Below are 12500 nucleotides of genomic sequence, written 5' to 3' on the forward strand. Positions count from 1 at the left end.
GTGTGTGTGTGTGTGATTGAAATGAACGGATGATCAATGTAAGAAACGCTCATAAACAAATTTGGGACTAATATTCTTCTCAGTTTCATAACCAATCCAACATTCTCTACATTTTGTAATAATAATAGTAATATTAACAAAGGAACATCGTTCACTGTTATCTATATTCAGAACTCCACCCATTTATAAGACATAACGATAAAACTTTAACAATGAAAACTATAATTGAGGGAAAATGTATACACTATAAAAGCAAACTGCGGGCACTTGCTTGATCAAGGCAGTGTTGGCAACTGTGGGGTAATTGTGGCTGTGTTCAGCGCTCACCTAAACAAAAGAACTAACACTCATTCCACGGGACGCTCATTTGAATCAGTAATTTTCCGTCACCACCTTACATCCTTTGCACCAAACTCACTATTTTAGATCTCTATCTTTCTCTCTCTCTCTCTCTCTCTCTCTCTCTCTCTCTCTCTCCCTAATATGTATACTAATATTCATGTAAGGGAGAACTTTGCCTCCGGAGTATTCTTATAACAATATGAATATTTCAGAATTGAGCGAAAGGACTCACGCTCTTGTTACTTGAAGCTGGACTTCGACCCTAAGGCAGTGACGCAAGGCTACTGCAACTTTACTATCCATGTGGAGGACGCAGGTGTGTGTGTGTGTGTGTGTGTGTATACGCTCGGTTATTGACCAAATGAATTGCACTCTATATCCAGCATCATAATAAGGTTACAGTGATGGTGTGTAATGAGTGTATGGTGGTGGTCTTGGGTTTTCATTTGAATTATCTATTTCAGTTTTTTATACTGGAGGGGCACTGGCCAAGGGCTACAGGGATTACAAAAAAGGGTCCACTTAAATGCTTGTTCAGAGGCTAATGTCAAATAGAATGATCAAGAGCAAAGGTGTCTTGAAACCTCCCTCTTGAAAGAATTTAAGTCATAGAAAAGAGGAAATACAGAAGGACGCAGGGAGTTCCAGAGTTCACCAGAGAAAAAGATGAACGATTGATTGATTAATTGGTTAACTCTTGCATGATGGAGGTGGATAGAATCGGGGAAATGGAGAGAAAAAAAAATGCGCAGTAAAGGTGTAAGAGTAGGGGAGGGATGCAGCTATCAAGATCAGAAGAGCAGCTGGCATGAAAGAAACGGTAAAAGATAGCAAGAGATGTAACACTGCGGTGATAAGAAAGAGGTTGAAGGCAGTCAGCGAGAAGGGAGGAGTTAATAAGACGATAATAATCCATATAACGTCTTGTGTTCATTGTTTGGTGTGTGTGCATCTTTCAAAACAGTAGCAGTCAACCGGGTACATGGATGGCGTGTCCAATAACTTACAGGCTGTATGCAAGTGATATATTCTTATATTCACATAGGAATAACAAACATCGCCACTATAGTAAAATCTAATTCCAAACAATGAAATAATAATGTAGCTTGTATATTATTGATCAGTACTCTTGCATTAGACATCAAGCACAGTCTCGGATACATGTCGAACAGCTAGGTTGCCAGAGTACCATGATGCAGTCTTCAATCTCCGTGACCAATGCTATACCAATAATGCAAAATATCACGTTTTTTTTTTTCTCGTCCCAGGTGGCTACACGGACAAGGCGCAGGTCAAGGTGTACAGTATCAACGATGACTACAAGGTGTCGATGTACTTCTCAAACGATGTGGCTTATGTTAAGGAGACGGAAAACGAGGTGAGCTGTGAATTGTTGAGGGAAGGAGAGGCCAATTATGAGAGGACATTTACATTAGATCTTCTGATTTGAGAGGGAAAAATATAACCTCACTGGAATATCACTTAAGTGTAACCAGTCTGGACATACCCACTCATTGTCCAGCATTACCACAAACACTAACAGTTACACTCTCGTCACACATTTTGGTGCCAGATCGAGGCAGCTTACACAGACGCCTATGGGTACAGCTGCGTTATCGACAGCATCACGACTACCCAGACTTCCTCAGGCGATCCTGTCGCCAACGAGACCACTGTCTACATGCACTTCATTGACGACGAAAAAAACAAGCCAGTCGCAAAGGAGACAATTCTACAGTAAGATAGACAGACAGATAGATAGATAGATAGATAGATAGATAGATAGATAGATAGATAGATAGATAGATAGAGATAGATAGAGAGAGAGAGAGAGAGAGAGAGAGAGAGAGAGAGAGAGAGAGAGAGAGAGAGAGAGAGAGAGAGAGAGAGAGAGTGTGTAGAGTAGAGAGAGAAAGTGTTTCTTTTACATACTTCTGTGTGTGTCAAAATCTCACGATATGTCCACTCCGTGTGTAAAGTGTTTTCCATCTGACATCCTCAAAGTGTTTCTTTTACATACTTCTTATCTTCTCTCAAAATCTCACGATATTAAGTCCACTCCGTGTGTAAAGTGTTTTCCATCTGACAAACCCACACAGGCTCTCTAACAACGCAGACGTGATGCGGAAGCTGTCTCAGGAACTCAAGTTACACGGCATCATTCTTGATTCCGTGGGCCAATACTTCCCGCCGGAAGGTGGAAAGTCTCCGGAGGACCAGATCTTGACACTGAAGAGAGAGAGAGAGAGAGAGAGAGAGAGAGAGAGAGAGAGAGAGAGAGAGAGAGAGAGAGAGAGAGAGAGAGAGAGAGAGAGAGAGAGAGAGAGAGAGAGAGAGAGAGAGAGAGAGAGAGAGAGAGAGAGAGAGAGAGAGAGAGAGAGAGAGAGAGAGAGAGAGAGAGAGAGAGAGAGAGAGAGAGAGAGAGAGAGAGAGAGAGAGAGAGAGAGAGAGAGAGAGAGAGAGAGAGAGAGAGAGAGAGAGAGAGAGAGAGAGAGAGAGAGAGAGAGAGAGAGAGAGAGAGAGAGAGAGAGAGAGAGAGAGAGAGAGAGAGAGAGAGAGAGAGAGAGAGAGAGAGAGAGAGAGAGAGAGGGGGGGGGGGGCGTGGTGCAGTGGAACCATGCGTGCTTTGGGGTCCGAAGAGTCTCCAAGCTCTCACGGATTCGAATCCTGTCCACGGTCCGAGTGTAGGTTGGGCTTCCTCACTCGGGGCAACGGTTTCCTAGCGGGTGGGCTTTGAGATAGGAGGTACCTCAAAAAGTATCCCCTTTAGCCTATAAATTCCCGGGAAAAGCCCACATGGTATATAAAAAAAAGTAAAAATAAAGGAAGAGAGAGAGAGAGAGAGCGGTAATAACTCTGTCCTTTCATCAGATTCTCCTGGCTGTCGTGACCTTAGTTCTGGGTTGCCTCCTGGTGCTCCTCATCACCGTGTCCTGCATCCGCACCAGAAGGTACTTAACATCTACACACACACACTACCCTCTCTCTTAGCAACAAGAACCACGTGCGCTCCTTAAGTAGATATCCTCTCCTAATGTATTGCAACATGTAAAAAAACATAATTTGTACGTAAAGTGACAAGTGTTGTTGCTGTTATTGTTGTTGTTGTTGTTGTGGTTCCTGCTGCTAATACTGCTGCTGCCGTTCTTGGTGCTGCTGTTGTTGTTGCTGCTTCTGCTACTGTTGTTGTTGTTGTTGTTGTTGTTGTTGTTGTTGTTGTTGTTGTTGTTGTTGTTGTTGTTGTTGCTATATCTCACTTCTCTCCGCAGCCTGAAGAGAAAAGTGCATGTTCTTTCTACAAACACATTTGGGTCCAAGGAGTCGGGTCTCAATCACCTGGGGCATGACGTGGTCCCTGGCAGCAACCTTGCCCAGGTACACGGGAACCATAACCCAGTCTTCAGCGAGAACGACGACTTCGAGATGAAAATCCGAGACACGGGCAGGTAGGGTCCATGTCTTGTAAATTGTGCTCATCTCAACGTATTCTTCCTCCTCGCAGCTCCATTCCACCTTCTTCCTTCCATCTCTCCTGCCTGTCACCTATGTAGCGTCTCTCATCGCTTTTCTTGATGGTGTCTCCCACGTATTCTCTCTCTCTCTCTCTCTCTCTCTCTCTCTCTCTCTCTCTCTCTCTCTCTCTCTCTCTCTCTCTCTCTCTCTCCTCTCTCTCTCTCTCTCTCTCTCTCTCTCTCTCTCTCTCTCTCTCTCTCTCTCTCTCTCTCTCTCTCTCTCTCTCTGGCCTGACTGAAAGAGACTGGATCAATGTCAAATAATTAAGATGTTAGTCGTGTTATTACATCAGCTATTTAATTACGGAATGAAGATATTATACTGAAGTTAATTTCTACTCTTCGTAATAAGTTCCCTTTCATGCCACTGTGTGCTGGTGGGTGTCTTTATTACTGGCTGTTCTCTTTCACAGGATCATCAATAATCATTAAGTTCTAGGTGTTTTATGATAATTGTCAATAAATGAATAAATAACTAAATATACTGAACACACACACACACACACACACACACACACACACACACAGCAAGTTAGTATATCCTGTTTTCGTTATCTTGTAGCATAAGCAGCGGAGATTCTGACTTGATCGGGGTGGAGGACAACCCAGAGTTCAAGAGCTACTCCAACAAGGGAGCGCAAGACTCTTCTTCAAAGGGTTACGAGAACTCTTCCTTCGGCCGCTCCATCGACCAGGTGTCCGCTCCGGTGCCAGGGGTCCAGGGAGGTGTGAAGGGCAACCCACTGCTCAACTTCGGCGCATTACAAGGTGTGTGTGTGTGTGTGTGTGTGTGTGTGTGTGTGTGTGTGTGTGTGTGTGTGTGTGTGTGTGTGATCGTATTAAAAAAAAGAAAGACTTATTTGAATATGATTAAAAATTACAGTAAATTGTTAGCATTTTCTCTCTCTCTCTCTCTCTCTCTCTCTCTCTCTCTCCTGTCTTCCTTACAGACTCGCCGATGCCCTCCAACAACTCTCTGGAGCGCGAGGTTTTCGGAGACCACGAGGAATCTGCGAGCGACACAGCGTCTCTCGACCAAAAGATAAACTCCAATTTTTCCTTCTCCTGAAGAAACGGACACAACAAATGCAGCGTTGCACTGGTTTACATTGAAGATGTGAGCCAATTCTCGAGTGCCTGTTTCACCTGCAGTTGGTAGGCGATTGTTTTAATTTTTAATATAGATATAGCAATAACACGTTTGAAAACTATATTCTGGCTGGTATTTATTCATCAAGGGGACACATTTCAGTGAACTACACGCGGAATGAAGTAAATATCATAGTATATTTTCTTACAACAGTGAGAGTGAATGGAAAAAGTGCACACATTCATGTCTTTTGTCGCTTGTCTTGACTGTCACGGATACTAGAATGATAATTTAAAAAAGTAAAATTTACAAACATTAGTGGCTACAGAAGAGTAAATATTAACTGTAGGTTGTAAAAAAATGATGTTGATGATGATAAAAATACTAATAAAATTAATGACCATTGTTGTTTTTATCATCACTATTGCAATTGTTCCCATTAGCACTGCCATCATCATCATCAGCATCATCACCATTGCTACAGCCAGAATCACTACCTCTGGTCATACTTCTGGCACTAGTTATTGCTTTATTGTAACTACTAAGAATGATATTTTGACTGTAATGATCATTTACGTACAACACTGTGATTCATTAGGAGGAAATACATATACATATTCATAATATAACGCCATATACCATTACCAGCATCCTTCACTACCCTGCATGAGTTAGGGGCCGCCGTGGTACAGTGGAACTATGCGTGCTTTGGGGTCCGAGGGGTCTCTAAGCGCACGGGTTCGAACCCTGTCCGGTCCGAGTGTAGGTTGGGCTTCCTCACTCGGGCAACGGCTTCCTAGCGGGTGGGCTTTGAGATAGGAGGTGCCCGAAAAAGTATCTCCTTTAGCCCATAAATTCCCGTGAAAAGCCCACATAGTGTAAATAAAAAAGAGAGAAAAAAAAAACACTTCACGAATTGCATAGAAAAGATTTAATTCCGGGGTTTGGGATGACGCGACTCAGGGACTATGGGGGTGGTACAATTTCAGCCCATGGACACGTCTTTTCGTTAACTCCTTCAGTACTGCGACGCGTTTCCTATGTTCGATGTCAGTCTATGGACAAGACTTTCCGTTAACCCCTTCCGCACCGTGACGCGTTTCCATATTCACTCTGGTTACTAGTGGTGATTTTATACAGCTTCAGAAACTTATGTTGGGGGATTGAAATATTGAGGACAGTGGCCATTAATCTTCTGAACTCCATGGAGACTTCCTAATGTCAATAAAATGGTCTAATCGTACACATATCTCAATGTAATAATGTGTCCCAGTATTAAAGCGGTTAACAATCGAGTGTGTGTGTGTGTGTGTGTCTGTGTGTGTGTTTATGTAAGAGGGGAAAGCTGGTCGCGAGGAACATAAACGAAAGGAAGAAGAAGTAGAAAAAAAAAAAAGCCCATTAAGTTGCCAGTCCCCAAGCAGGTTCAAGAGTTAGGAAAGAGAGAGAGAGAGAGAGAGAGAGAGAGAGAGAGAGAGAGAGAGAGAGAGAGAGAGAGAGAGAGAGAGAGAGAGAGAGAGAGAGAGAAAAGCTAAATGTCTTGAAACCTCCCTCTTTAAATTAAGTGTGTGTGTGTGTGTGTGTGTGTGTGTGTGTGTGTGTGTGTGCGCGCCCGTTTCTGATCATTACCCCATATTTGTATCTTGCCCTATCCCTCCAAGCCCTCCTGAAGATCTGTCTCTGCTAATTGGGTGGACCTAAGGAGGTAATATATCCTTCACATTTTCCTTGGATTAACAACTGCCTCCATGGATCTTACACAGAAAATCAAAAGAAAACAGCAACAATAAGAACAAGAACAACAGTGAAAAACTAAAGGTGATGAAGATGATATAAGTAATAATATTGATAATAATAGTTGTAGTAGTAGTAGTAGTAGTAGTAGTAGTAGTAGTAATAATGATAATAATGATAATGATAATAATAATAATGATAATGATAATAGTAATGATAATGATAATAATAATAATAATAATAGTAATAATAATAATAATAATAATAATAATAATAATAATAATAATAATAATAATAATAATAATAATAATAAGAAGAAGAAGAAGAAGAAGAAGAAAAAGAAGAAAAAAGAAAAAAAGAAGAAAAGAAGAAGAAAATGATAAAGATAATGACAATACTACTACTACTACTACTACTACTACTACTACTACTATTGCTACTGCTACTACTACTACTGCTACTACTACTAATAATAATAATGATAAAAGAAACAGTTCCACCATAATTCTTAAAATACACATACACATTTTATTGTCAGCCTCCCATACAGCCATCTCAACACTCAACAGGTCTTGCATGTCTGAGTCACAATTATCTCTCCCACCTTCACACACATTACTTGGAAACAACGGGTGGCATTATGGCGGGGCTGATTTTACAGAGTGAGCCCCTCCATCTATCCCCTCACTCGGCACCTCTGCCATGAAGGTACAATGGTAATTACGATACATTTAACCAATTCAATACTGGGAGACATTTTAACCTTGAGATTTGTGTACGATTAGACCCTTTTATTGACATTAGGAAGGGTCTATGGAGGTCAGAAGATTAATGAACGCGGTCTCCACTATTTTAATCCCCCCATAAGTTTCTAAAGCTATATAATGTCACCAAATAGTAACCAGAATGAATATGAAAAAGCGTCATGGTACTGAAGGGGTTTATCACGAATAAGAGATAAGGCAGTAATATGATTTTGTTACCCTTACAAGTTTTTATTTTCTTTACATTCCAATACAGAAAACGATAATGTGAATCCTAGACTTAACCATTTCATCGTTTCCTTCGTGGCAATATTCAATACCAACACGGGGGAAAACCTGTCGTCATGTATCTATGGGAGGTGGAGGGAGAGTGGACGACCTTGATGGAACTCACTGACGCATATACCATGGTCTCAAGATTGGGGTAGGAGCCGGATAGGGAACTTTAGATACAGTGACACCTACATGTGCATATTATATCTTATTTCATTTAGTACTATGATGTATTATGTAGTTTTCTAATATAATATGTAACAACTATATCAGGAAGAATCCCTGTACTAGTTCGCTGGCTTCCTTGTTAGCAATAAGAGACTTGAGGACGGAGTGTCAGCGGATCAGGCGAGGAGAGAGAGAGTATTCGTGTGTAGTTAGACGTGGCGTTTCTGTCCTTAACCCCTCCAGCACAGGGGCACATTTTCTACCGTGAGTTTTGGGTGTGATTAGACGATTTCATTTACATTAAGAAAGGTCTATGGAGGTCAGAAGATTAATAGCCAGAGTCTTCCCTATTTTAATCCCCACAATTAAGGTTTCTGAAGCTGTTTAGAATCACCAAATAGTAAGCAGAATGAATAATGAAAAGTGCCATGGTACTGAAGGGGCTAATTGCATCTAAGGGACCAATAAAGTGAAAAAAAACACAAGTTGGATATAACACTTGGGATGGACTATTGATACACAGAGAGAGAGAGAGAGAGAGAGAGAGAGAGAGAGACAGTGCGAATGTGAGTGTGAGAGTGAGACCGGAACGAGAGTCGCGCGTAGGTAACATTGCATCTGACAGTAACTCTGCAACAATACGATTGGTAACTAAATGAGTGATGTGACTAAGATGGACAGGGAGAGAATCGCGATGAATATGATGATATTAGAGAGAGAGAGAGAGAGAGAGAGAGAGAGAGAGAGAGAGAGAGAGAGAGAGAGAGGGACGTAGGTTGAGATCCGATAGAGGTTTTCTTAGGTGACACAAGGGAAGCAACAAGGGTGAGTCATAGAATTCTCAGTAAACAAGATAGGATACGAAATAGCGTGTTTAAGCTAGGAAAATTAGATCTAAATAGAATAAGAAAAAAAAAATAGGAATAGAAGTTAGTTTTCAAATCGCGTTAGACTAACACCTTCAGTACCATGACACGTCTTCATATTTACTCAGGTTACTATTAGGCGATTTTATACAGCTTCAGAAATTCATTAAGGGATTATAATAGTGAAGAATCTGGACCATTAACCTTCTCACCTGCATAGAACCTTGCTAATGTAAGTAAAATCGTCCAATCACACCCAAACTTCATGATAAAAATTCGTCTCAGTATTGAAGGGTTAAAGAAAGACACAATATACAGGTTGGTAATACTGAATCATTAGAGAGATTAGAGAGATTAACCCCTTCAGTACCATAACGCGTTTTCATATTCATTCTGCTTACTATTTGGTGATTTTATATAGCATCAGAAAACTTATGTGGGGATTAGAATAGTGAAGACTGACCATTAATCTTTTGACCTCCATAGACCTAATGTTCCTAATGCAAATACAATCATATAATCTTACTCAAAACTCAAGGTAGAAATGCTTCCCAGGAAAGAGGGAGTGGGAATGATAGGTTGAAGCAGATATGTGTTTTATAGTACAGGAACCACCCCATACAGGCGCGATGGTTTCTTGAGGCCTCCCTTGAGCTTTTACACTTTTATGAGTCTAATCAGAGACGCAGGAATCTACGGAAAAGATTATTTCTCCTTCTTATTTTCCTTTAACATAATCAAGTAAGCAAAAGCGAAAGGAAGGAGCTACACATTCAATTTTAAGCCTTGTCCTATCGTTCCTCTAAGCTGCTCAGGTTAAAACCACCTTCAAATAGGATTAACTTCCCTTCCTGGACAAAGTTTCCTCTTCCTTCTCTGCATTCTCTCTTCATTCTCCTCCTCCTTCTCCTCCTCTTCTTCCTCCTATTTCCTAACGGTGGGCGCTGTCGCAGTTGGCGCTACAGACCTGAGTCCCTGTCACCCCCAATTCAATGAGGCGGTGTGTTGGCCCTCCAGCAGGGAAATGGCTGTCTGCGAAAGGCGAGAAAGGGAAATGTTGGAGAGGCTGCGGGGCATTCACTCCACTCAGCCTCATGTCCCAAGGTTTTCCAATCCCTTTGTCTGCTTGTTTCTCCTCCTCCTCCTCCTCCTCCTCTTCTTCGTCCTTCCTCGACAAAACACCTCTTTGTTCCTAAATTCCTTCATTATGATCTCTCTTTCTAAACCAACTCAGATTTCTTTTGGTGTGTGTGTGTGTGTGTGTGTGTGTGTGTGTGTGTGTGTGTGTGTGTGTGTGTGTGTGTGTGTGTATGTCAATCATCTGATCATACGTAGCTGAATGAATCTTGCATTTTTTTTTTTTTTTTTTTTTACTTTACTGTCAGATTTTCCACTATTCCTCCTTTGTCTTGAAACCCAAACATTTCCACGCATCATAAGTTCATTTTGCGTGTAGGTAACAAGTACGGGATGACTCAATATTCACTCTTTTCCTTCCTTTCCTTTATGATGAGTTCTGCCTTATCTTCAGTTCCACTCTGTGTCGCTAACCAAACACTGTCACACGAGCCACGACACCGCCACAGACCTGGTCCCTGTCCCCTTATCTCCACTTAAGCACGTGTAAGTCAGCGCAACCCATAACACAAAGGTACAACTGTTCTTCACGTCTATACATGAAGGGAAGCTGTCAGACGGCTAGAAAATGCCCGTTTCATACAGTGATTATGATAAAGAAAACAGTAAATTGAATCAGTAATTACATGAGTGAAAAAGAAATAATATATGAAAAATCAGCGACCATGTTTTAATACTTACCATACTCATCATTGCGTCCTGGTTCTCCTTTTCACACGTGCTCCTCATTCGAACCGCCACAACTCCAGCTTTGGACGCCAGTTGGAGGTGTGTGAGGCTTTGGGCTAATGAAAACCAGGTGAGCACTATTTTCAGGCATAATCCCCCGGCAGCACGTGCAGGAAAGGGGGGATATTAATGCTGGGTGTTGCTCTCAGGTGGTGTAAGCAATGTGTGCAGGGAGTGTATTTCTTGTGTGATTATGCGGGACATGTATTGTGTTATGTAATCCTTGTGTGTGTGTGTGTGTGTGTGTGTGTGTGTGTGTGTGTGTGTGTGTGTGTGTAAAGGGAGAGATCAAACGTGTGTGGAATAGTTCTTTGTAGTAGTGGTAGTAGCTTATGTTGTGTTGTTGTTGTTGTTGTTGTTTCTACTATTACTATTTCTTGTGTCACTACACCTTAATATCGGAAGAAGAAGAAGAAGAAGAAGAAGAAGAAGAAGAAGAAGAAGAAGAAGAAGAAGAAGAAGAAGAAGAAGAAGAAGGAAGGAAGAAGAAGAAGAAGTAGTAGAAGAAGAAGAAGAAGAAGAAGAAGAAGAAGAAGAAGAAGAAGAAGAAGAAGAAGAAGAAGAAGAAGAAGAAGAAGAAGAAGAAGAAGAAGAAGAAGAAGAAGAAGAAGAAGAAGAAGAAGAAGAAGAAGAAGAAGAAGAAGAAGAAGAAGAAGAAGAAGAAGAAGAAGAAGAAGAAGAAGAAGAAGAAGAAGAAGAAGAAGAAGAAGAAGAAGAAGAAGAAGAAGAAGAAGAAGAAGAAGAAGAAGAAGAAGAAGAAGAAGAAGAAGAAGAAGAAGAAGAAGAAGAAGAAGAAGAAGAAGAAGAAGAAGAAGAAGAAGAAGAAGAAGAAGAAGAAGAAGAAAGAAGAAAATAATGTTGATAGTGATGCTGGTAATGATAATGAAAATGATGACAAAGACGGAAAAGACAAAGACAAGAGGCAGAAGTAGAGAAAAAGAGAGAAAAAATAAATGTAGAGAAGAAAAAATTAAGAAGAAAGAGTAATGAAAATAAAGGAAAAGGATGAGTAGACGAGGAAGAGGAGGTGGAGGAGGAGGAGGAGGTGGAGGAGGAGGAGCAGGAGGAGGAAGAGGAGGAGGAAGAGGAGGAGGAGGAGAAGGAGGAGGAGGAGAAAGTATAATCGCGTTTCCCTATCGCTGCCTAACACAACTAGAGAGAGAGAGAGAGAGAGAGAGAGAGAGAGAGAGAGAGAGAGAGAGAGAGAGAGAGAGAGAGAGTAAACCTGCTTTCTTTCCTTTTCTTTACGCTGGCAATGAAAGCAAATCACTCTTAACTTCTCATATCTCCTAGTCATATACGTCAAATCTTTCTCTCTCTCTCTCTCTCTCTCTCTCTCTCTCTCTCTCTCTCTCTCTCTCTCTCTCTCTGCCCACTGTCATTATTTCGCGCCATCAATTGCCTCACATTATTTCCTGAATCAGTTGTAGGAACCCAAAAATATGTTCACTAAAAGTCATTATCCTTATTGAACGAGGATGAGGAGGAGGAGGAGGAGGAAGGGAAGGTGGTGTAGTGGTGATGGTGGTGGTGGAATAAGAGAGAGAGCAGGAGATAAAATAGCAACATGTATATAACAAATAAAGTGAAAGGATATTAATGAAGAAAGTTTAGAAAATATAATCAAAGGAGACAAATAAATGGCAAGAGAGAGAGAGAGAGAGAGAGAGAGAGAGAGAGAGAGAGAGAGAGAGAGAGAGAGAGAGAGAGAGAGAGAGAGAGAGAGAGAGAGAGAGAGAGAGAGAGAAAATTATGAGAATGCAGTCTTTTCATTTTTTTTTTTTTTTTGCCGTCTGTAAAAACACACTTCCTTCCTTTTTCTTTTTCTCTCCAGTACTCACACATCCCTCCATCCCCTGTCCTAACACATGCCTGTCTTGAAGAA

At 41.2% G+C, this 12500-nt stretch overlaps 1 protein-coding gene across 2 annotated transcripts in view; it reads left to right on the plus strand.

Moving 5' to 3' along the window:
- Nucleotides 1-5588, plus strand: part of LOC123518160 (cadherin-23-like) — a 31156-nt gene extending 25568 nt beyond the window's left edge. Inside the window, exons 31-38 of one of the 2 annotated variants that reach the window (XM_045278857.1) lie at nucleotides 555-658; nucleotides 1611-1720; nucleotides 1916-2079; nucleotides 2442-2578; nucleotides 3215-3293; nucleotides 3612-3788; nucleotides 4417-4622; nucleotides 4805-5588. In XM_045278857.1, the coding sequence (XP_045134792.1) occupies nucleotides 555-658; nucleotides 1611-1720; nucleotides 1916-2079; nucleotides 2442-2578; nucleotides 3215-3293; nucleotides 3612-3788; nucleotides 4417-4622; nucleotides 4805-4923 (1096 nt within the window). In that variant the 3' untranslated portion in view covers nucleotides 4924-5588. Of the gene's footprint in view, nucleotides 1-554; nucleotides 659-1610; nucleotides 1721-1915; nucleotides 2080-2441; nucleotides 2579-3211; nucleotides 3294-3611; nucleotides 3789-4416; nucleotides 4623-4804 lie in introns of both variants that reach the window. The other variant, XM_045278856.1, reaches the window with a different exon arrangement.
- The last annotated feature ends 6912 nt before the right edge of the window (nucleotides 5589-12500 follow it).

Source organism: Portunus trituberculatus, chromosome 43 (assembly GCF_017591435.1).
Source record: "Portunus trituberculatus isolate SZX2019 chromosome 43, ASM1759143v1, whole genome shotgun sequence".
Lineage (NCBI taxonomy): Eukaryota > Metazoa > Arthropoda > Malacostraca > Decapoda > Portunidae > Portunus > Portunus trituberculatus.